The 25,567-nt window shown below is 40.9% G+C and overlaps 2 protein-coding genes across 16 annotated transcripts in view; one reads left to right on the top strand and one right to left on the bottom strand.

Moving 5' to 3' along the window:
• osbpl8 (oxysterol binding protein-like 8) overlaps positions 1-6,251 on the top strand; it is a 100,239-nt gene extending 93,988 nt beyond the window's left edge. For all 15 annotated transcript variants that reach the window (XM_063460307.1, XM_063460308.1, XM_063460314.1 and 12 more), the window contains 3 exons: positions 1,192-1,294; positions 1,665-1,770; positions 1,855-6,251. In XM_063460307.1, the coding sequence (XP_063316377.1) occupies positions 1,192-1,294; positions 1,665-1,770; positions 1,855-1,984 (339 nt within the window). In that variant the 3' untranslated portion in view covers positions 1,985-6,251. The remainder of the gene's footprint in view (positions 1-1,191; positions 1,295-1,664; positions 1,771-1,854) is intronic.
• A 3,580-nt stretch (positions 6,252-9,831) lies between these two features.
• Positions 9,832-11,463, bottom strand: LOC134646721 (E3 ubiquitin-protein ligase TRIM39-like). The gene has a single exon (XM_063500576.1). The coding sequence runs from the start codon at positions 11,461-11,463 to the stop codon at positions 9,832-9,834; it is 1,632 nt and encodes a 543-aa protein (XP_063356646.1).
• Between the last annotated feature and the right edge of the window lie 14,104 nt (positions 11,464-25,567).

A 25,567-nucleotide genomic window follows, 5' to 3' on the forward strand; every position in this document is an offset into this window, starting at 1 on the left:
CTTTCTTGCTGTTCGCTCTCAATGCGACGGAAGGTCGTGTCAAACTGCATGCTGTAGCAACTGGATGACAAGGCATTCTTCCTTTGTTCACTCTGAAGAGACGAGCATTGTTCAGCATGAAGGAGTACATGAGCAGTATTTGAAAACATTGTTTGGCTGCAGGCTCTTCCACACATTGTGAAATTTCAGAATAGTATTAAAAAGTTCAACAGAAAGCAGCAAAGTTCTTCCACATGAACAAAACATCACTGCTGGAGCTCAGACTGGAACTTTTACTGTTATTTAGCTCTTTGTTTTGGGTTGTCAGAGCCCAGCTTTACGGTTTTGTTTCAGTAGGTGGCTATTTCTCCTGATAGCTACGTTGTGCACAACCTATCAACACCAAATAACACTCAAAAAGTTAGAATCTCATTTAACTTAATGTAATAATTCGTGGCTAATTATTTATTTTAGGATGTGGAGGAGACCAAAACAGAGATAAAAGGAGAAAAAACTTTTTTAGTTTTTTAAAATTTGCAAAACGTGAAAGTGGTCATTTCCTACATTACACCCAAAAGCAAGAACTATTTCACCATCATCAGTCTAATCCTGTTCGTCACACCTTCCTCACCCAACTCCATTCTGTTTTTGTGCAGTGTTTGTTGGACTCTTAAATTTGCTAGTTAGTCGTAAGAAGAGGCTAAAGGTTTCTGTGGACCAGTCAGTCTGTCCTCTTTGCATCCACGTGTGTTCAAAGTAACCACCTGCCAGGAGCCAAAGCTGATCTGAAGTTTGTCCCTGGTGGATAAATCGGTCACCATCAGTGCTTTCAGGCTTTTGCTTAGCTGTTGCCAAATGTTGTCCAACAGGGCTGACGCTGTCCCCAGGTTGGAGTCAGTCACGCTTCTGTTAGGCAAACTTTGACATGCTTTTCTGTGGCCCAGATCTTTACCTGGCAGACTTAAACATCTGTGGAGGCAATGATTTGAATAAACAAGCTCAAGGCAGGTTTGTTCATTTGGGATGCTGAGTATGTGTTTTGTGTTGACCAGTTGAAATTAGCCTAACAGCATGCCTCGCACATCCACCGTTTGCATTAACACTAAATAGCATGTTTGTCTGTGTGTCTATTTTGGATTTGTCAGTCCAAGATGCTGAGATTTGTCTTCTTTTTTGACACGCTTGTGTATTTATCCACGCATGTGCCGACAGGTAACGGTGCCAAAGAGGAAACACAAGAGTGACAAGCCCAAGAGCCCAGAGAGCGGCTGCTCCTCACCTGAACCCGACCACCAGGACTCATCCGGCAGCGAACGTGAGCCACACACACTAAAACTCGCATCTAAATACGCACATATGCAGGCTGAACAGTCAATATAGTCAGTCAACAATGTTTATTGACAAAATTTATACCTACAGCTATGAATTTATTCATCTAAATGTCTGTTGTTGCTCTTGTTAGATGAGGAATTTGTGATACAGGTAATAAAGGGTCTTGATGACAACAGCTTTGCATATGTAGATATTGCTACTGATGAGAAATTAGACTTTGTGACACACCCATGAATCATATGACTCATGTGTACAAACGCTTAGAAGCAGTCTGACTTTAATACGTACGTCTGCATTATGTAAGTGCCCATGCGTTTATGGTTTTAAACTTGTTTTGCTCTACTTTATCGCAGGACACAAAAGCAAGCATAACAATCGGCTGAGGAAAAAAGGAGCAGACCTCAGCGAACTTCAAAGTGCCATTGAATCCATAAAGCAGACGCAGGAGGACATTAACAGGTGGGAAGTATAAGTCACTGTGAGGCGACTGTGGTAATACGCCGGACCTTTTAGCACTCACATGTAGCGTCTGTGTGTTTGCAGGACCATCACCGTGCTGCGGAGTCGTGCCGCGAGTCGGGTGGAGGGCAGCTCCTTCCTCCAGCAGCGTGACTACATCATCATCATTTTTCTCATCTTCCTTCAGGTCCTGATCAACTACATCTTCAAGTAGCAGCCATACCCCCAGAGACAGTGATGTCCTCACACAAACATGCCCTCTGAGCTTCATGGGGGCGGACTCTGACTTTGACCTCTCACAGTTAGTGACTTCAACAGTCCTCTCCAACTCTCTTCTCCTCTGTCTTTATTAGACTCACTTACATGTACCCAGAAAAGCAGACTCTTCAGCACAAAGAGAGACTTTTTAAAAACATATTTATTTGGAACCAGTCATTTGGAAAATCTGGAGAAATCCTCAGATTTCAAAGTGGAGAGGAGCAGCGGTAAGGAGAAGTCAAAGGCGAGAGTTTGGTGTGAATAAATCTTGACTGCCACCCGGAGGCATGTTGATTTGCCTTGATGTAAGAGGCAGAGACAGCAGCCATTTTTTTAACCTGTTGTTTGTTTGTTTGTTTTGTTTTTCTGATGGAGTGAAATTACTCTGTCGGTTCACATTTCACCTCAAACAGGTAATCGTTTACCACACAATCAAGGACCACAACTCAGATCGTAACAGAGGACAAATAGATCTCTGATTTTAATGTTTTTGTTTTTATTCTTTTGCTTCTTTACTTCGCGTATCCTTTGTGAGTTGATGTCTGCTCAGAGCAGAAAACTAGCGATGAGGGAGATGGGGCTGGGGGACGCAGTGCAGTCTGTGGGACTTTTATTTTTTTATTGTAACGGCTGGAGAGTCCACACGCGGAAGTGGCCAAGAGGGACAGAAAACACAAGGGACATTGTCGTAAGGAATTAAAGCTATAATTTCTGCTGTATAACAAAACTCCACATTTTGCATACAAAGTCAGTGTTTAAAAGAAAAGTCAGACATTTGACACAATGTCATTGTATACTGTAGGTAGCATGTACAGACAGGAGGAGGACACTAGCCCTATGTATTTTGTATTTTGTTTCAAGGCACAAATGCACTGGAAATGTCAGATGTTTGTATGATTTATACACTTTTTATCTGTGGACATGAAAATGCTTTTACACTTCTTTCTCATCAACAGAAGGAGAAAAAAAAGATACATTTCTTTTGGCCGTTTCAGTGATCACTGCCCTAGATTTCAGGTAAAAGCAGGTGACATGTTTTTATCTGAGAGCTCACTGTAAGAAGCTGGATTTAGCAACTCAAACGAGTCAGCCAGGCTCAATGATGTAGTCTCTCCTCTAAATGGAAGAGCGCAGGAATTAAGTTGACTTTCTTTGCCGAGATAAGCGATGGGATTGGTCAGCAGCTGCTTGGCAAAAAGAGCTAGTGTGGGTAATGGAGTCTGACCAGAAAAGCTCACTAGTCAACATGTTTTATCTTATTACTTCTGCACAAAAACCAAAGTGTATAAGAGGCCATAAAACCAGCAGGGGACCTGAGAGGTTCCCTTCTGTGGCTCAGAATTGGTAATAATCCACTAGCCTTCAAAGAGCTGGTCAGCTCTTTAGAGCCCCTTTTGGTAGTATTTGATCTTCTTATCTAACGTACAGCAAAAAACTGTGAGTGGGTATATTTCCCAAACTGAACTTGGACTACTCCTTCAGAGAAAATATTAAAATTGCATACATGAGCTGGCCTAATGGTCTCTATATGTGAATACAGCCTCCAGATCAGGCCACAGTTGAGCAAACTTGCCACTTCTTACAGCGCCTTCATGATGAGTCCAGTTGAGAACATCAGTCACCTCGTTCCAGTGCTTTTGGGCCCCAAATACTAACCAGGACAACTAGATTAGACTCTTTAGTAAGTTACTAGTAAGAGGAGGATGTAGACTCCTAAACCGTCTTCATAGTAAACCATTCCAAACGTACGCAAGTACCAGCCAAGCTCAGTGTGTAGCGTAGTAGTCGATCCTTTTCACTGTGTAAATATCCAATGGCATTTCAACACCGAGGTTTGCAATACAGACACTCGCTCTGTGCACAAACCATTGCTTTTAACCTTGTGTGTCAGTCTCTCCACTGCTCCATAGATACACAGGGATGTAGGCGAAACAAAAAAGAAGTTAATATTGGGATGCACAATTAGAATTCCCATTTATAAAAAAAAAAAAAAAAAAAAAGAAGGATCCCAGTGACCTTGATGTTACAGAGGTGTAGAAGTTACATTGCGGTTCTAGTCTGTTGCCTTTGTCTTTGGACGTGCGGATGCTGAAATTAGTCTCAGAGATGGTTCGTAATGAGCCCTGTGAGGACTGCGTTTAGCATTACCGCACATAGAAACAACTCCCAGCAATCTGCTGGCAGTAGCAGTGGTATGGCAGTGGTGTAGTCATATGTGATTGATTCGAGGATGAAGGCAGCACATCAGAACCCCCCTACCTGACCTTCTGACAAACAGCGTATCAGGTGCTAGTAAGTAAAACCAGTCTAGGTCATTCAGAAAGATCCAGACCGCTTTGTGGACCATAGCTGAACATTTTGTATATCTCTTCGCCTGTCATGATGTTAGCCTTGTTGAAGTTTACATATTTGATTGCCTCCGCCGTCAGCAGACTGTTAAGCGATTTAAACTTTGTAACTCCCACACAGGTATGAAGAAGGAATGGTAGCATTGGCGAGAGCCAGCTATTACCCCCCCGAGTTACCCGGCTGGCCCGTGTGCGTATCTGTGTTTTTGTGCATCGTCATTGCCTCAATCGCTCATCTTAAATCGAGAATCTAGATGTTAGAGTTTGGAGAAATAAGTATATACCAGTGCCTTTTAGAGTGGGACTGTGGAGGGGGTATTAAGTGTAGGCAGTGGAGGTAAAAGAGGATAAGCAGTGGGGGGTTTTTTGGGGGGGAGGGGCACAGATATAGCCAGAGTATTAAAGGGGACCTATTCTGTTATTTTATAGTTACATTTAGTAATTATTAATGGAATTATTTCATAATTCCTACTTAACTCTATCCCTCACTTCCTGTTGTGTGTGTGAAACTGCTGGTTTTAGCTCTTGGGACTTTCCCTGAACATCCATTCGATGTTGATTGGCTACCCCTGTCTTCTACAGACTAACATTGTGTGTAAGCCCCGCCTCCTCCTCAAGAAAACTTGGGAGTGTTCAGAGCAGTCTCAAGTCTGAGCTGTGGACTCACGGGGAGTACACTTACGTAAACATTGGTTGTGTTTAAAATGAGCGTCTGTTATTGGGAGGTGTAATAGGTCCCCTTTAAGGTGATGTAATAATGAAGGGAGCGGTACAGTTGGGGTGAAATGGGACTCTGTTGTTTGATTGGATGTGCCATACAAAGCCTTAGAAATGAGTTCTGAGCTCCACAGGTCGCCACCCCACCTGGCTTCTCCTGCCTCCCCTCCTGAAGTGTTGCCATAGAAACGCACCCTTTCAGTTTCCGGATGCCGATTCCTGCCACAGGAGAGAGAGGGAGTGAGGGAGCGAGAGCCCTCCTCTTCACTGTCGTCCTCGTCTCTCTCGCTCTGTAACGCACCAAATTCAGAGGGAAATAAACATCTGTGCTGTCAGTTGTTGTTGCCGTGTCTGTAAATTAATACGTTTTATTTATTCCTCTTTTATATTTGGATTCATGTTTACTTTTTTTTCTTGCTCATAGCTTTAGGTCACTGTTCTTCTTCTTGTTCTGTGATTTTTTTTTTTTTTTTTGATTGATTTTAAATTCACACACAGTTGGTTTTGTTTTACTCTTCGTTACTTCAACGTGTACACATGGTCAGCTCCCACTGTTCCTCACCCTGAACACACACACACTTTGGTTTTTTTGGTTTTTTTCATATCCAAGTACCTGAATATATTTACTGTGTCTCCATGGCAACTATAACTTCTTGGAAGTTTATGTTCACATGTAACATAACACAAAATAAAGACAAATGGACAAGTGACGTAAGGTCTTTGTTTGTATTTGCTGCAAAGACACATTATTATCCAAACCAAATGTATGTGACGTTTACGTGTTTATACTGAATTTAATGAGATCATCACATGTTGTGTGTGTTTTGGTTACTGCAAAGAAGTTCACAACGGGAATAATGTGTCATGTAGAACGCTCCGAAGTGAAGGTGTGGTCGAAGACATCCAAATGCAGGCTGAGATGCTGAGCGGCTAGCTTAGAGAAAATAATCTAAATAACATCAGCAAAGCAAAGCAAAAACCCCCAAAGAGGACTGGTTTACATGTATTTTTATATGGTCGTGATGGACTGTGTGACTCCAGTCTGGACAAGCCCGATAAGTAAAGTCTGTCATTTCAGCTGTCATGCTCCTATTATCCTTACACCTGAGGACAACAATTTCCAAATATTAGAATTACGAATAAATATTTGTGAATGCAGTCCTCGTTCATTCTGTTTATTTCCATTTTTAAATCATCCACTGGTTATTTGATTTGTTTGCACAGGTTTATATTTCAGCTGATAAAACTACCATAAGTGATTTGAAAGCATTTAGTTCAGTGTAAGTCAGCTGGTCTTCCATTAGAGGGCAGTGTGAAGCCTTCTTCCAGCATAAATCCAACCCCTAAGCCAACCACCCCACCTACCCAACAGTAGTTTTAAGGTATGAACTGACACCGGGCTGTTTGATTTCATCACAAAGAACATTTGCTATAGCCATGGCGGCTATAGCAAATGAATCAAGATGATTACACTATTGCACATGTATGCCACTACATGTGTCGCAGGGCACATAAACATATAACAGTCATTTCATTGCAGTGTTTTGGGTTTTTACTGTAGTGGTTTACACATTCGCCTAACAAGCGAAAGGTCCTCGGTTCATTTCTGAGAGATGAAGCGCATCATTGGGGTTTGCGTCAGGAAAAACAGCCGGCATAAAAATCTGCCAAATCAAAAACGCAGATCTGCTTCCTGTGATGACAGCTTGTGAATAACGCAGCAGCTTTGTATTAAACCTTTTGCAAGTTTCTGTAATGGTGTGTGAGAGTGCTACTTATTTTAGTTCATTAAAAGATGCCTCGTCTTTGAAAGTGACTTCCAAGTTGCACGCTTCCATTGAGCAGTCATCCGTTCTATCATTTCCTCTTCCAAGGACGTTGATGAGGGTTGATAGAGAAGGGCTGTCCTTCCTGTCCCTCTCAGATAACTGCAAAACATCTGATATCAATCCCCAACCTGTACCTGTGCTGCTCTGTTCTTTTGCATCATCACTGATCAGTCCATGAAGGGAAGGAGGGAGGTCGGAGTGAAGCAGGGAGTCACTAAGAAACCGGGACTGAAAGGAGTTCAGATTTTAAAAAGGAATGAAGATTTAAATCTCCTCACAAAGGTGAGAGGTAAACTGCCAAGATGTATCCTCTGGACAGAGGAAAGAAGGCAAGGAGACATGGTGGGGCAATGGGGAAGAACAGAAAAGCATTCAAAGAAAGAGGTTGCCAAAGAATATGAAGGATAAGCAAAGAGATGGGAAAGGGTAGAGGAGAGTACTGGAAGGCTAGGTGTAGAGGAGGCAAAAGAAAAGTGAGTTATATGTGAGGCTGGACCGTAAGGGAAGAGAACGGGACTTGTATTGATAGAGATCAGGCTGGAAAGGATGTCCAGCAGGTTAGGATGATCAAGGATGGAGATGGAAATGTACTAACAAGTGCAGAGTGTGTGCTGAGAAGGTGGGAGGAGTACTTTGAGAGGCTGGTAAAAGGTGAAAATGAGAGGACAGATGGAGGATGGAGTTGGGGAATCAGGAAGTGCAGGAAATTAGAAGGAGGAAGTGAGAACAGCTATATAGAGGATCTAGAGAAAAAAAGGCATTTGGTCCACATAACATACCTGTGGAGGTATGAAGATGTATTTTGTTGTCAATTCTAACATTTAACATGCTTCTCCACTTGTATCTTTGTCCCTGTAGAATGATGGACTTTAAATTATAAGCTTTGAAACCTTCCCAGACTGATAGACTAAGTTGCCGATAACTTTTCCTTCCAAGCATCGCGTTAGAGACCTAAGTGAGAAAATGCTGAAAGGCAATGTCAAATGTAAATAAAAGAAGAATGCACTGATTTTATAAAACATTTGTTTTCAAAGTACAACATAGAAATCATATCAAAAGCTTAAACTGAGACATTCTCCTATTTCATGAAACATATTTTATGATTTGGGTAAAAAATGTAGGATGTCTTAACTGGGTCACAGTTAATTTAAAAATGGACTGAGGCAAAGTGAAAAATCGTTATGTGCTCAGAGTAATTCAAATGTAAAATTCTTCTTGGAAAACATGGATACTACACCCTCCAGGCTAAAGAGACCTCCCAGCTTATGAGTGCAAACTTAAAAGCCTGCGACGCTGATTGTATGGGGGGTACATACTTTTGTGACATACGAATTTAAAATCGAGCAACATTTAAAATGGTGCATTTACTGGGTTTAAACATTTCGGTGATGGGGACGGAGAGGGAGTCTCCAGCTTGCAGGAGCGGTCACAGAAAAATGATCATAGAAAGGGGAGGGATTCTGCAACAGAGGTGGTTATTGCATGGGTGAGAGGGAGGAGCTTGAGAATCATGAGCAGGTGAATGACTCTCCTTACTTTACAGGTCCAAGTTAGCAAGCACCAGTGTTGGGTGTAATGCGTTACTAAGTAACGCGTTACTGTAATTAACATCGCTGTAATTTAACATCGCTGTAGTGCAGCTGCGCGTCATTTCACGCCAGTTTGCTGCATAGTCGTATTCTAAAGCGGAAGATGTCGGACTCGGCTGAAGCGTGTGGCTGTTTTTTGAAGTGGACATATTCCCGTCTCTTCACTTTTCTGAAACAAGCAGACAAGAATATTACAGCAACATGTAAGCTATGTCCTGGGGAGAAAAAACTATCGGCCGCTGTTAATAGCGAGAGCACGAGAGCATAGACGAACACTTCTGAGTGATCCTTGTTCATCATCCATGGATAACACCGCGGCAACTCCTGCTAAGCAGCAAAACGTGATTTTACTTCAGCAGCACAGAAAGCGTCTGAAGGTGAGCTTAAAAAATGATTGCAGGCTACATTGTGGAAGACATGCTGCCGCTGCGTACTGTAGAGTCTCCGTCTTTAAAAAAATCTATTTATTATTTATAGAATTTAATTTCTAGTTTGCCCACTCAAGGTTTATAGGGATTTTAAGAAGTATTTAGTTAAATTACTTATTCAGTAATTAAGTTACTTTTCTGACACAGTAATTAGATAAGTATTTTAAATACAATATTGACTAAGTAATTAGTAATTAATTACTTTTTTAAAGTAACTTACCCAACACTAGCAAGCACTGAGGAGGGGAAGCTTCTTTGGGAGTCCTGAGGTGTAACGAGAAGGTCAGAGGGCAGGCAAAAAGGGAGGGAGATGGAAAATATCCAGGTGGGTTTGAACCAGGGAATGCAACACCTCTAAACACAGGGAAAATAGAGTTACACAAGGAAGAAGCAACTAGCATACATCTCAGAGGGTTAGTCTAGTTACTGCCTTAGTGAGCATAATAAACTGGCGAGGAAAGGCAGGTTGCACAGGTTTAACTCGCTCTCCCACTGATTGCCTGCAGATTGGATTGCACACTTTTCTTTTCTCATGTCTTCACTTTTCTGATCTACGAGTTGATTTTTCTTTTCCCCATTTTGAGTTGAAATACTGCATACTGACAAGGACCAAAGAACTGAACAAGCAAATTGTATATTTTAATAATTTATTGAACAAAAATATATGAAAACAAATAAGTTAGTACATAACTTAAGAGTTCAGCTTCAGCTTTAAAACAAATGGCCTCATCAAGCTCTCTTTGGTGGAACGCAGAATTTAAAGTTACCCACTCCACTGAAGCAAACACAACATTCCCACCACCACACCAAGTCATTTCATTCACATAGACTTCTTTTGCCATACAAACATATTTTGACCAGTAGTTTGTCTAAGAAGGAATAAATACTGAGTCTAATGTTTTGGAAGAACAGAAGAGATAATCAGAGGGGTGGAGTTTGTACCACCTTCATCAAAACAAGGACTGAATAATGGGTAGAGTTTCTCAGTGAAGTTACAGCCAGTAAAGGAGTAGATGAGAGCTGCTGCTCCTACATCATAAAAAGACACCAGACCCTCTTCATAGTCCACAAACACCCCCACTTTCTGTGGTTCTGCTTTCAGACTGAGACAGATTGAGGGGCCAACAAGAGCTTTGTACTGATTTCCATTTCTCAGCCGAATGGTCCAGTAGCCATTCCTGGGGCACAGTGGCTTTTTCTCTTTCCTGTTTATTGACTCGTTGGCCACTCCTAAATCCCACTGAGTTTTTTCATTGACCTGAACTTCATAGTAAAATCTTCCTGAGGAAAACCCCTGCTTTCCCAGAACATTTGCATAATAAATGCATCTCTTGGGGGTCTCGGGGAAATTCTGCCTTTTGTTACAACTAGATACTTGTTTCCCATCATCGGACAGGACGAGGTTAGGATGTGCTGTGTCGGGATCCAGAGTCACATCCACTGCGTACTGCTGAACCCTCTTCAGCTCCACATCATCGCGCAGCTTCTTCATCTCTTTACTGAGTGTCTGCTCCAGCTGAGCAACAGTTTTCTTCACAGTCCCCTCGTATGACGAGTGAACTGTGACCTCGGTCCAGTCTTTGGTGGGTGGAACAGGGTTCAGGGATGGTAAACTCTGGAGAAACTGGAGGTGGTCTCCAGTGTGTGAGAGCTGCTCCAGCTCAGAGATGTTCATCCTCAGCTCAGACACTTCTTTCTCCAGCTCTTTGATGAAGCCTTGAGCCTGGCTCTCTGTTGTTTTCTGCATCCCTTCGATCACATCATCGAGCTGATTCCGACTTTCTTCTATACACTTGATCAGACTGTCAAATATTTGCTCACTTGCTGTTTTCTCTCTCTCTGCAGCTTCCTTGCTGCACGTTAACAATTCTCTGAAGTTGTTTATTTTCTTTTGTCTTTCTCTGATCATCTGATGAATTTTACCCTCTCTTGCTTCCACTTCGGCCTTCTTTTGCTCATATTCTGTTTTCAAAGGAATGGTGAGATGTCCCTTGTGATTGGACTGCTTGCAAAATTCACACACTGGCATCCGGTCAGTCTTGCAGAAGAGCTCTAAAGGTCTGTTATGCTCCTTACACATTCTGTCTTCGAGGTTCTTTACAGGATCAATCAGCTGATGCCTTTTCAGGCCTGTGACTCTGTGATGAGGCTCCAGGTGAGTTTTACAGTAGGAAGTCAGACACTGCAGGCAGGACTTCGCAGCTTTCATCTTGGTTTCACTGCACACCTCACATGAAACTTCTCCTGATTCGGCTTGCTGTTCCTCTGATCTGCCATTTTTCTTTACAGCGGACTGTTTGAACATATCCACCATCTCAGATAAGAAGGTGTTGACGCACAGCTCTGGTCTGCTGTGGAAAACCTTAACACACAGTGGACACTGACAGCAGAGACTAATATTCCAGTTTTCTGTGATGCAGTTCTTGCAGAAGTTGTGTCCACACGGGATGGTGACTGGATCAGTGAAGACCTCCAGACAGATGGAGCACAGAAACTGATCTTCAGACAGATAGCTGGTTGCCATGGTGTCACACTGAGAGCAAAAGTGAAAGTGTGACTGGCAGCAGTAAATTTAAAACATTTTAAAGTATGCACCAACATTTTGTTGAATAATTTTCAAAGAATTCTATGAGTTGAAATCTTTGAATTAAGAATGAAAGCAAAACTATTCAGGAGACAGATTCACATCTTGTAATCTGCTAAATATGTGTGAATGCTGGCTGTTTAAACAGCTCTTTGGATTAAAAAAAATCTCTACTTACGTGTACTTGTCGAAGATTTAGTCGTATCAGCGACACTTTACTGGAAGTTTTTCAGAGAGTTGTAAGGATCAGCCTCACCTTGGGTTCAGATGAGTCTTGTGTCTACTTTCATTTTTCCTTCAGTCATGTTCTCATGTTTCCTTCTTTCCAGTGTAGCTCCGCCTCTCACTGCAGGTAAACTGTCATCATTTTAAAGACATAGTGCTCTTTGACACAATGTGAATAATATTATTTCAGATGAATTACATAACAGCCCTGCTACCAGCATCAGGAGTTTCTCACTCCTAGCTGTAGATTTTGAGTTGTCTTCTTACCCAAAAGACAAGAATATAGAGAATGAGAAAATAAATGAAGCACCCAAACAATCAAATGTTTTTAGGTCAAAATCAGGCAATGAAACAAACAAACAAAAAACCTGGTTGAGATAAATTCTACAATATCTCCCAATATATATTATATATGAACCTATATTAAGCTGAAGATGGAATCTGACTCTGTTTCCCTAATCTTTAGCTGTTTCATTCATTCATGGCTTTGGCATTTCAGTGTCACAGCCCCCCCCCCCCCTATGGGCAGAAATCTGTGCCATCAGAAACTGAATTTGAATAAGTTAAATTTGAATTTGAATTGCTCAGATTGAATCTGAATTGTAACTTGAATAAATGCTTTTGAAAACTGAATTTGAATTAGTCTAATTTGAAATTGAATTTATGGTTTGAAAATGATCATCACTAAATTGAAATTGAATTTTATATTTTGAAAATGAATTGATTTGCTTTGAAACTGCATTTTATCCTTTAAAAATTCAACTCTCGAATAATTTCAGTTTCACTTCTCACCATTCAGTTTCAGTTCCAAAATTCAGTTTTTTGGGACTTACATCCGGTTCCGGGTCAAGCGCAGATTAATAGAACTACGTTTTGCTAGCGGACCGAAAGTGTTACTGACGGGAATCTACAGCGTCTTGAGCTGAATTAAGACTTCAGAAGTCATTCGTCATGTCGAATGACCAGCGGATAAACTCTCAGGTTGGTAATAAATGTATTACATGTATAAGAACAACTGTCATGTTAACAAATGATAGCCGTACGGTAACTTTTATGCTTATTGTAGCTGTTAGCTAAAAACGCTAATTTAGCCTAGTTTGCCCTGAATTCAGCTTTGACAAATATGATCGACTGTTTCTAGTAGAATTCCACAGTTGTCATCTTGTACCCCCTCAGAGCCTTGTATGCTTGCAGAGACCCCTACAGTAGGGAAACAGGCAAAACGGTGTCCAAACCTTTGTATTTGAGCTTTATTTATGTCTTACACAGCATCCCAACTCTTTAGCTAACTTAATAACTTTAGCTAAAGTGAATAGTTAGTCTAATTCATTAGTGCAGCATTACTGGATCACCTCTGTTTGAAGTGATATAATATGATATACAACTATCACTGAAACAGCAAACTTTGTAAATAAACAAACAACACTTCACATTCTCTAAACGTTTGGCCACAGCTGTAGATTACACTATCAGTGCTTGTTCACTCTTGACAAGAATTACATTTCTAAATTCTCTTTGTGCATTTACAGGTAAACAATATCTAATATTTTATCTAAATGACTGCTTTGTCTTTGAAAAGGTGAAGAGCCTGAGGCCGGTGACAGTCCAGTTCTACTCCAAGTACATCCTTACGGTGGCTCACAGGACAAGGCCACATTCCTGTTCTGCCAGAAGAGAAGAGAAACTTCAGAGTCTTCATGCAGTTCAACCACACCTGTCATATTTACATATGACATGGGTCTCAAACTCCAGTCCTCGAGGGCCGGTGTCATGCAACTTTTCCATGCCCTCGAGGACTGGAGTTTGAGACCCCTGCCGTATGGTGTTCATGCTGTTTTCTACCCCACAGTTACAGCATGTCTGACTGCCTGTTCAGCATATGCAAAAATATATGATGAGTTTAAGCATGTGATGACTAAGGCCTTCCATTATGGTGTTTGTCATCACATGTCACAGACATCGGGATGATCATTTGGAATAAACAAAAAACTAAAAACTTGTTACTTCATCTTTTATCTTTATTATTATTATTATTCTTATTTTACATTTTTCATTGTTAGGCATTAGGTTTATTTGTAGTAGTCCTTTCCAACTTCTTTCCCTCTTCCATGTTACTGTGTCAGCTTGTCAGCATCTATTTGGGTTTGGAAGTGGAACAGAAAGTAAGGAAATCCAAAGTGCCATTAAAACCAGGAGAGGTTCTTATATTTCAGAAGAAGGGATTAATTCAAAAGAAATGACCTCAATGCCATATTTTATTTAGGAACCCTAGAGAGCACTTTGCAAAATAACACATTCTTATAATTTCACCCTCAGATGAGCCAAGCTATGACTGTCAGGGAAGGTGATGTAGGTACAGAGCATGTGAGAGTGGATAAGTTAATGTCTCTTGTCTAGATGAAGGCACAAGAGGGATCAATGGCAAGGCGTAGAGATTCAGTATCTTCAGTCTTCAGTGGACACTCCATTTCTGCCACAAAACACCTGTAAAAGATGGTCGATTTAGGAGGTGACCCGACAACTTCAGCCTGTCAAACATAGCAATGGAGCAGTATGTTCAAAAAACAACTAATTAAGCATGCACTCAGTACCCTAAGAATTATTATGGTAGTTAAACACAGTGATAGTTGTATATCATATTATATCACTTTAAACAGGTGATCCAGTAATGCTGCACTAATGAATTAGACTAACTATTCACTTTAGCTAAAGTTATTAAGTTAGCTAAAGAGTTGGGATGCTGTGTAAGACATAAATAAAGCTCAAATACAAAGGTTTGGACACCGTTTTGCCTGTTTCCCTACTGTAGGGGTCTCTGCAAGCATACAGGGCTCTGAGAGGGTACATGATGACAACTTTGGAATTCTACTAGAGTAGAATATGATCGACTACTAGTAGTCGATCATATTTGTTTGTCAAAGCTGAATTCAGGGCAAACTAGGCTAAATTAGCGTTTTTAGCTAACAGCTACAATAAGCATAAAAGTTACCGTACGGCTATCATTTGTTAACATGACAGTTGTTCTTATACATGTAATACATTTATTACCAACCTGAGAGTTTATCCGCTGGTCATTCGACATGACGAATGACTTCTGAAGTCTTAATTCAGCTCAAGACGCTGTAGATTCCCGTCAGTAACACTTTAGGTCCGCTAGCAAAACGTAGTTCTATTAATCTGCGCTGTTTACTCTTGACCCGGTGTTGTGCCAAAAAGTGATTGTCTGCCAAAAACTGATTTCTGGTATTTGCCAAAAACGGATTGCTCGTATTTAAACTGCTATAAATAACTTGTTGGTCTATAATATGTGTCTATATGTCTAATATGTCTATAATAACACAGAGTTATAAAGATACTTAAAAAAAGCAGGTAATTTTTAAATTTTATATATAATCCCTTTGTAAACCCTGTTCACCCAACTCTATTTACCAACATACGTAAAGATATTACACATAAAAAACACACGGAAACATTGGAAATCAGTTTTTGGCAGGCGATCACTTTTTGGCACAACACCGGAACCGGATGTAAGTTCCAAAAAACTGAATTTTGGAACTGAAATTGAATTGTAGAACTGAAACTGAATGGTGAGAAGTGAAACTGAAATTATTCGAGAGTTGAATTTTTAAAGGATAAAATGCAGTTTCAAAGCAAATCAATTCATTTTCAAAATATAAAATTCAATTTCAATTTAGTGATGATCATTTTCAAACCATAAATTCAATTTCAATTTAGACTAATTCAAATTCAGTTTTCAAAAGCATTTATTCAAGTTACAATTCAGATTCAATCTGAGCAATTCAAATTCAAATTTAACTTATTCAAATTCAGTTTCTGATGGCACAGATTTCTGCACAGCTTTCCCCTCCTCCTGCCTTCAGTCTTCACTGCAATGCTCAGCTGTCCAGCCAAAATCTCCCTGTTAACATATGCAAAACAGACGCACCCTTTTAACAACAGAGGCTTGTGTGGCAAGCTTTACTAGCACCATGCTAACTTCCTGTTGCTAATATCAATTGTGGAAAAAAGCTACAGCCTTCTTGATATAATGATACAATATGACTTAAGATTAGACCACAACCAGTATCTTCACTTTTTACATAATAAGGCTCTCCTCTTGGCGTATTTGATCAAGTAATACTGAATACTATCAAAGTAATTATTTCTGGCATCTTGATCTGTCCTTCAAGAGATCGACACATTAGCCAGCTATGTATTGTTATTGGCAGAGATAATTAGAGGAGTTATCTTTTTTACATGGAACAAAACAGCCAGTGTCAGCCTGTTTTACCTTCTGACCCCGGTCAGTGGATTGAGTCTTCTATCTGCATGCCATAGTATCCTTGGGCAAGATACTAAACCCAGAGTCGGAGCGTGAATCTGTGCACAAATGTTAGACAAGGGGCTGAGGGGTAGAAACAAGCACCTGCATAAATGTGTGTGTGTGTGTGTTTGGTTGTATGAGGCTAGTGGGGAAAAGCACTTTGCATGCTCTGTTAGAGCAAAAAGGCATTATATAAGTAACAGTCCATTTACAATTTACCTTAAAAATTTACCTTCTGCACACTGTGTTTATATATTCTAGGAAGTGCCTAAGCTCCAGAACACTCTTCTCTTCTCTTCTCTTCTCTTCTCTTCGGGATCTACCGAATTTTAACGGTTTTCTCCTCAAATTCTTAAGTTTCTTCTTTACCTCATATTTCAAAGCAAAGATGGGATGTGCTTCTTACTTTTCTTGCTTTCAAAGTTCTCAACAGGACCCAAAAACCCATGTCTGAGAGCAGATAGACAGTTATAACTAACTCACACCAGACACTGATGATCCAGTGCTTTGTGAGGCAGACTTTGCTTCTTTTTAAAAAAAAAAAAAATTCATAAATCTTTTATGTGTCTGCATAATATCAATATCTGTATCAAAATACATTTACGTGTTCTTTACAGGTCTAGCAATTGAAATAAAAAAGAGAATAAGCATTGTAGTGGTCTTTGGATCCTACCAACTATATTTTTTTATGGGAAAACAAGGAAAGCCCTCCTTCACCACTAACTAAAGTTCTGCTGCTCATGTTTATGTTGTGTTAAGTTTGATATACTGTATATTTTTAAGGAGAGTTCCTTGTTCTAGGATTGAACAAACTGACAAACAAATATGTACAAATCTAGCTGCTGACCTTCTTCAAATGGCCAAAAGTTGATTCTGTTCGTCTGGACGTAGCGTTTTGTGGGAGAAACGTTTCGTCACTCATCAATGGTCATGAGAATTTGCATAATTATGATTAAGGAACTGACCTCCCAGCCCATTGTTCCTTCAGTGGGCTGGTTTCAGTCATTATGCAAATGTACTGTTTATAAGATTGGGGAAACCTGCAGTCAGCTGAGACTGAAGAAGTCACTTGGATGAGTGACGAAATGTTTCTCCCACAAAACGCTACGTCCAGATGAACAGAATCAACTTTTGGAGATTTACTTTCCTGGATGATTGAGAATGCATCAAGACTTCTTCAAATGGATTTTACTTTTACCAGTGCACTGACATCTGCACTACATTATCCAGAAAGAGTAAGGAACTACCACTCCTTTCAGTCTTTATCTATTAACACAGCCTTTCTGTTTTCTTCCCAACCAGGGGACATTTTTAATGCTCATTCAAGCTAGTGAAAATTTCTTTTCAGCATCTTTGGAAAGAGCTGTTTATTTGCCAGTAGGAGTTCCTGTTCATGCAAAAAAAAAGAAAAAGAAGTATCTTTGGGTATTATGCTTCTGAGGTAATTATTTCTTTGCTTAGTGGTTACTGTCTTATGCAAAATACTGAACAAGGGATTCATGGACTAGGTTTAATGAAAGCATCTGAGTAAAGCTGCCACCCATGCAGTGCTGTTGAATGCTAAGATTGAAGATGGGGTACTGACATTAAAAGCTGATCCATTATCAGCTGATGGGTATCCTTTCAACCCCCTCCTCTACTCTCCTTTCCACTCTGTCCAATCACAATCTCTTCCCTCTTCATCCAAAAATTAAATTTGGCTCATCTTGACGCTGAATGGGTGGGATGTCACTGTTGCTAGGATACATCATTCTGGCAACTGGGTGCTTTCCTTGGAGGCTCAGAGGAATAAGAGAGGAGGGAATAAGAAAGGGCAGGTAATGATTGCAGGCGGAAAAGAAGCAAGGAGGACAGCAGTAAAAATAATTGTTTAAAGGAGATGAGGGGTAAAAGCAACAAAGAGAAAGTAAGGACGATCGTGGGAAAGAACAAATGACCTAACAGAAGGAGTAATCGGAAAGGAAGGAGGGCATAAAGAGTCTTAAAAAGCACTTGCATTATGATGCTTTGGCAATTTTGTCCTGCCATTAAAAGCCCTGTTTGAGAGTGAGAGGTAAGAGGTGGATTAGGACAAAAGGACAAAAAAGAGAAGGAGGGAAAAAAAGGAGTGATTAAATAGTAAAGTGATATCAGAAGAAGGGGAAAAGAACAAAACGGAAAGAGGGGGAGGTGATAAATGATAATGGAAACAACTTGTGTTTGTTTTATCATTATGTAATCTGCCTTTGTGTAGTCATCATTCTTGTCCTTTGCACAGAATCCTCCCCTTTGGCATTTTCCTGGCAACTGGCTGTCAGACTGATGTTGCTGAGAGTGACTCAACAGTAATATTTTGCATTGCTAAGTGCTGTGAAATAGGTCAGGTACAAATGCTGGCTAGCTGGATTGAGATTAGAATACCACTGATGCTGTTAAAATAGGTACAGTGGGGAAAAGAATTAATTGATCCTGTAATGAATGTGTAAGTTTTCTTACTTACAAAGAAATCCATCCATCCATCTTCTTCAGCTTTTCCGGGGCCGGGTCGCGGGGGCAGCAGCCTGAGCAGAGAAGCCCAGACCTCCCTCTCCCCAGCCACCTCCTCCAGTTTGTCCAGGGGAACACTAAGTCATTTCCAGAAGAGCCGAGAGACATAATCTCTCCATGTGTCCTGGGTCTGCCCTGGCGCCTCCTCCCGGTGGGACATGCCCAGAACACCTCACCCAGGAGGCATCCTTGTGAGATGCCCGACCCAATCCCCTCTGCAATTCGCTTCCTTATCGTGGTGAAGGGGTTTTCTTGTCCCAGGAATTCCATGGGTTACGTTGTCTCATGTAGGGTTTCCCATGGCAAACTGGTCCTGAGTGAGGGAACAGACAAAGAGCGATTCAGAATACCCCAATGAGTAGAACACCAAGGGAGCAGTTCACCCTGCCCAGGATAGGGTTACTGGGGCCCTGCCCTGGAGCCAGGCCCGGGGAAGGTGACCAAGGGCGAGCATCTGGTGGCCGGGCCTTAGCCCATGAGGCACAACCTGAAAAAGGGACATGGGCCCATCCTCCTGCAGGCCCAACACCCGCAGGAGGCACCTTAGGGGTCGGGTGCATTGTGTGCTGGGCCAGGAGTGGAGGCCCTGGTGGACCGATCCCCGGCTACCAAGAGTGGAATACAAAGAAATCAACATTCTCTAATATGATGCAGTTTTATTTTAATGATGAGAGGGCAGAATATCAACCAACAATCTTGAAAAAACACATTGCATAAAAGTCAGATATTGATTTGCATCTCATTAAGTATGAGAACTATTTTAACCTAGAAAGAACTACTGATTACAATCAACCTGTCAATCAATTACAGACATTCCTGATCTCAGCCCATTATGTATTTAAATCACACCTGTCCACAGAATCAATTTCTTCCACTGTAGACTTTCCACACCACAGGACAAGACCAAAGAGCTGTCCATGGACAACAGGGACAAGACTGTAGAGCTGCACAAGGCTAGAATGGGCTACATGACCAAGCAAGATTATTGGTGAGAAGGTCACAACTGCTGGTACAATTATTTAGAAATCAGTTGCTCTTGGTATGGAGCAACATTCAAGATCTTCTCTCGTGAGGTGAGAAAGATCATGGTTAATGATCTGATGGCAGATGGAACCACATTGGTAACACATTTCACTGCAATGGACCGCACGGTCCTCCTGCTCAAAAAGACACATCTACAAGCCCATCTTAAGTTTGACAGTAAACATTTAATGATTCAGGGAAGGCGTTGATCTGTTCTGGTCAAATGGAACTAAATTTGAGGTCTTTGATGTCAGCTACTCCTCCTGTTTGGAGGAAGAAAAATACTGAGAATGACACAGTACAACACAGTCAAGCACGGAGGTAGAAACTCTCTAAACACCTGTTCGGCAAATAGTATCAGTGCAAATTAGAAATGAAAAGAAGCTTAGTAGCTAGCCGGTAAGCGACTGGAGTGTTGTGGAATCAAGAGCAAGACGTCTTTGCCCCAATGCTTTGTATTTCAAAAATATAATAGTAAGAGCAGAAGCCTAATAGAAGCAAAATTCAAAATAATACTTGAACCAACAGAAACTTAAAGCTCATGAGTTAACTAAGAATTCAAAATACAAGAACACCACAAATAATAGTATTAAAAAGTTGTAGTCTTTATGCAGCTTTCTCATGTCATTCTGGAACAAGATGTGCTCTGTATCACAGCTCACAGTCAGTTAGTGTAAACGGCTAAAATAAAAGCGGTGAGCGGTGGGAGACATCAAGCATGGCCACCAGAGGGTGTTTTCCATCACCCGAGCCCCCTCTGCCCACTTTGGCAGCTGTACTAGTCAGTAGGCTTAAATGGGTTAACAGACATAAAATGAGGTAATCTGCAGTGTTTGCAGTGCAGCGGGGTTGGTGAGGTTGCGATGGGTGCTGGCTCAGCGTTGTGTTTATCCCCCTGTGGTGTCGACAGAGCATAAAAGAACTGCTGCAGCGAGCCGCTCTCATTCACGGCCGGATTAGTGGAGCATTTAGTCGTCTTTTTATTATGATTTTTTCCTTCTTTCTTTTTTTTTCTTTACCCTGCGTGCCTTGACAGCACACAGATGAATACATTACTGAGTGACCTAGGCAACTAGAGGCAGTGCTGTCCATAACACCACCTCTGTATGCTCCATCCCTGCTTTCACATCTCCTCCTGTAACATCTGGGGCAAAGATAAGAAAATGTGACATGTAATTACTGAGCACCTAAAAAGTACATTCCAAATATATATATATATATTTATTTGAAAGTCATTTTTGTAGAAATTTTTTGTAGATTAATATTATATGTACATTTTTCATTGACAAATATTATGAAAGCTGAGTTCAGGTCCTGCCTCTGTCCCTCTCTCTCTCATTTGAATGCATGCTTCGGATAATGATTTTCCCCCCTCTTGTCCAGGTTGGCAGAGCTGCAGCTATTTTTAGAAAGAGGAATTGCTTTGGGGAACCCCTGTAAGTACAGCTGCCTTCCTCTCTGTCTCTCCCCTCTCCCTCCCTGAACACAAAGTATACTCTCGAGCAAAGCCCTTCCTGGGATTTCTTACTTTATACAGCATAAAAAAGCATGCTAAGCTCACACCATCTAATAAAAGGGTTTGTTAAACCTGCAAAATGCAATGTATTCTTTGACATTTGGCAACACTGTACAATGTTTGGCGAAACATATGCATCACCTGAGGACCGTCTGTTCCAAAGCACAGACGATGTTTATCCTCCTGAAAGGGACGTGTTGGACTGACAGTAGCTGAGAAAGCTGTCGGGCTAATAAGTTGCTCAGACGTTTCTGCTTGGCACAGGGCTGCTGATGAACACACACCAGCTGCTGTGAAGCTGCAAAACATTACGCTGCTCACAAAAAGAGTTTGTCTGCAAAATAGCAGATGATGGAAATAGTACACCCAGTAAATACACAGGTGAGAAATGGCAAAGAATGATATAGATATTACGCAGATTCATATGTATGATTATATTTATACTTTTTTAATTGCTTAAAATCTTATTTTATAATGCAAAACACTGTGACTGTTCTCCTTGAAATGTGCTGTATAAATAAATTACTTACCTACATTACAGTATTTGATTATCATTCATTCATTACACTTCAATGTAACATTATTTAATTTATTATAATGACACAGCATCATATATTAGATTTATATTTACAAATGTGTAAAGTAAGAAGTAATTAAAGCAAGAATAACAGACATATTTAGTCCAAGTACATTAAACATATATGTCAGGGCTGTGTGGATGTGGAAAGGAGAGGACCCACTAACTCACAGGTTAGTGTGGAATATACAGAATGAATGAACAGAACATGAAACGACTGACTAGAAGACTGACTGACTGAACTGAGAGCACACATGCGGGAGAGACGACGCAACAACATCAATGACAAGACAATGAACTGATGAAACCGAGGAACTTAAATACACAGAATGATTGGTGTTTAGAGACCAGTGAGTGAACAGCTGAACTTAATCTGACTAATGACACATGGAAGCAACTGGAACAGCAAAACAGGAAATGTGAATGAGTGAGAAATAAACTGAACATGACCAAACCGAAAACACTGGGTCAGCGACACAGGAACCCTGGTCAATGTACTTCTTTAAAAAGCTGAAGTAAATTTATAACCCATCACCAACTCCATGGTGTTCGGCATTAGTGCGTAAAAATGTATTTAATTCTGTGCTAATCCATCAAGTAATAGGTCTCTAAACGTTCAGCATTGACCTGTTGGTTGTGATGGTTAAAAAGTGAAGGGATCCCCAAGTTATTAGAATTTAATCAGTCCTAGATCAATGCTGCTAGCACTGCCAAACGGCCATCTTTTTTGAAACTGACATTTTACTTCCATTTCGACAGGGAATCTATAATTATTGTGTCGTGAACTACATCTGTCATTCCTGTGCTGATACAGAAACATCACTGAAGACAAAATCTTTGCATACATCGTCATCCTCTCTGTTTCATTAATAGACTCCTGGCTCCTTTCTCAGGTTTCCATCATTTAGCTTTGCATCGGCATAAAAACAAAAGCTGACCTAATGTTGGCGTAAAGGCAGAGATCATCAACGCTGCACAGTTTGCTCAGATTGGGTTTCACTGCTCCAGCATTTTAGCAGAGGCCTTGGACGGTGTGTTATACCTGAGCTGCATGTCCACAACCGGGATGGGATTTTGCCTGGCTGGTGAATTTTAACCTCTGAGGATGCTGAAGAATGCATAAAGACACAGATGCTCACTTGCTTTTTCACACAACGCCGAGCAGATTTGGATAGCGTTTGAAAACATCATTTACTCGTGTTGCGTTTGTCTAATATTAAACATGTAACTGTGATGAGTGAAAAGAAACATTACTTTGCTACTGTTTGCAAACACATTTGGAATGAAGCTCATTGGAGTAAAAAAAGTGTCAAAAATCAAATCATTAGAGATCACGATATCCTGAATTTCTTTCCCCCCCCCAAAACACTGGCTCTGACAATTCCCATAATGCAACATAATGTCCCACAACACTGAAATCAAATGCTTTGTCATCGTCTGCAACATTCCTTTTGACAACTAGAATATGTGTAATTTCCTGTGATAAAAAGTATTCCATGGTATGTAAGCTGGAGGTTCTTGTCTTATATAAATATAAGTCTGACTCTCTCACAGGGGGAAATCTTAGCCCAAGTAAACACTTTCTTTGTCTCTCTCTTTATCTCGTCTTTCTCCTGGCTGGCAGTCAGTGGCTGCATTAATGGAGCATGCTGCTATAAATAGACCAATCGCTTTCACGTCGCTGGTGATTTCGTCTGTGTTTGAGTTGTTGACATATTTTGTGTGGGTTTGCACATCGTTTCTGCCCCAGTCTGTGAGAAAAGTGGAATCTGCTCAGATTTGTATCTCCCATATCATTTCTTAATCCAGACCTGTCGAGAACTACTTAATGACAGAAAGGTCAGCTTGCTCTTTTTCACCAATATTCTGATTCCCATTCAGCTTCAAGTATTTTTCCACTGTACTTTTGGACTTTCTTTTCTCTGCACAGTGCTGTTCTCTCATATGACCAAGGATATAAAGATCACTACATGCTCCCGTTAAATCCCTGCTGTGCCCTTTCAAACCTCTCACCTCGTGCCCACTCTGCACTTGCTAATGAACTCCCTGAACTGTCAGAGATGTCTCTGTTCCCCTCCTCTACTCATGTGCGCTGAAATCTTCTCCCAGTTAGCTGATGTGTACGGCTGCTGCCTGACTCCTAACAGCTCTATCTGCATGCGCTGTCAGTGAGACTGATGGCTGACACAACAGAGAGGGATCGGGAGGAGGGGAGGTGGTGGTACTGTTTGGAAGTGTGTGTGTCTGTGTGTGTGTGTGTATGGGGTGGCAATCAAAGGAGGCCAGGCGATGACTCAGAGATTTTGAAGCGCAGCCTCCTCTGGTTGCCAGCCTGCCTGTCTGCGTGGCTGACAATATGCTGACTCCTCGCCACCTTATCGGATACCCTGGTTGGTCTCGGATCGGCTTGGTTACGCTCTGTCCCGACCCAGACAAAGTCCTTTCTTGCATACTCAGATTTTGGACCAATTTAGGGGCCAACTGTGTTGCTATAAATACAGGAATATATGATGTATGTTATCGTCTGCATATGCTCATATAAAGTTTAGGCTGACCCTAAAAAGAAATTTCTAAGCTACATCTGTCATTGCTGTCCAGACATTACACAGCATGTTATCATTAAGTATCGGTGCATCTATCTGTGTGTTTAGTTTGGTGTCAAACATTGTTATTCTAGCAATATTTAAGTTCCTTTTGTAAAAAACAATGTGATTACATTTCTTGCAGTAAGTTAGATGAAAAGATTGCTCTAAGCACAAAGAGATGGATCTTTAGCTTATCTTAGCTTATCTTAGCATAATAAACAGAACTAGCTAGGAACAGCTAGCTTGGCTTTTTCCATAGATCAACAGTACACCTGCTAGCACCTTTAAACTCACTATTTCAAACACTGAGTCTTCTGTGTATAACTCAGACACTAACACAAACACTAAAAATGACTGTTTGTCATCAGCTAAGAAATGCTGTGGGGACAAAATCACATACTGGCATTTTGTAGAATGTAAATGTTCACTGTGTGTTAATAGAGCCAGGCTACTCCATTATGCTTTTTATGCTAACATACCCTGTCTTTCTACTTTTTTTTTCTAGAGTGGTATTGATCTTTTTAAGGAATTCTCAGCAGGGTGGTGAAAATATCAAAGTGTTCTTTCGTGACCTGTCTTTTAAACACTCACTCCTGGGAAGTTTGAAAGAACTGCAGGTGGTCTACTTTAGAGGTCTGAACTTTTTATTCTCTTCATTATTTACCATTCAAAATAATCCATATTATATAAACTTAAACTGGATCAGCACAGTGGTGCAGGGGTTAGCACTGTGGCCTTGGCACGTGAAGCTTCTGGGTTCTAACCTCCTCTTTGCCTGTGGCCATTCTGCGAGAGTTTCCTTTGGATGCTCCAGCTTCCTTACAAACGTCTTGATGCACGCTCAATCATCCAGGTAAGTAAATGCTCAAAAGTTGATTCTGTTCATCTGGATGTAGCGTTTTCAGAGAATTTGCATATTAATGATCAAGGAACTGACCTCCCAGTACATTGTTCCTTCAGCAGTGCTAGTTTCAATCATTATGCAAATGTACTTTTTATAAGATTGGGGAAACCTGCAGTTAACTGAGACTTCCTTACAAAGTGCAAAGACATGCATATAAGATGCATGTAAAGCTAGGACTTAGCAACACATGCCTAGAGATCATTTGGGAACGATCTGGCAAGCATAGTCTTGAGAAAATATGTGGTATATTCTGGCCAGATGACCAGTGGTTGCTGGAGGTTGCTGGCAGTTGCTTGGATGAAATTGGTTCCAAACAAGTATACAGTGGTGCACAGAAAACTTCCTTGTGATTCCTTTGGTCACC

Source organism: Pelmatolapia mariae, linkage group LG17 (assembly GCF_036321145.2).
Source record: "Pelmatolapia mariae isolate MD_Pm_ZW linkage group LG17, Pm_UMD_F_2, whole genome shotgun sequence".
Taxonomy (NCBI): domain Eukaryota; kingdom Metazoa; phylum Chordata; class Actinopteri; order Cichliformes; family Cichlidae; genus Pelmatolapia; species Pelmatolapia mariae.

What these genes read in the sequence shown, in the direction of transcription:
- LOC134646721 (XM_063500576.1), bottom strand. Translation starts at nt 11,463, where the DNA reads ATGGCAACCAGCTATCTGTCTGAAGATCAGTTTCTGTGCTCCATCTGT.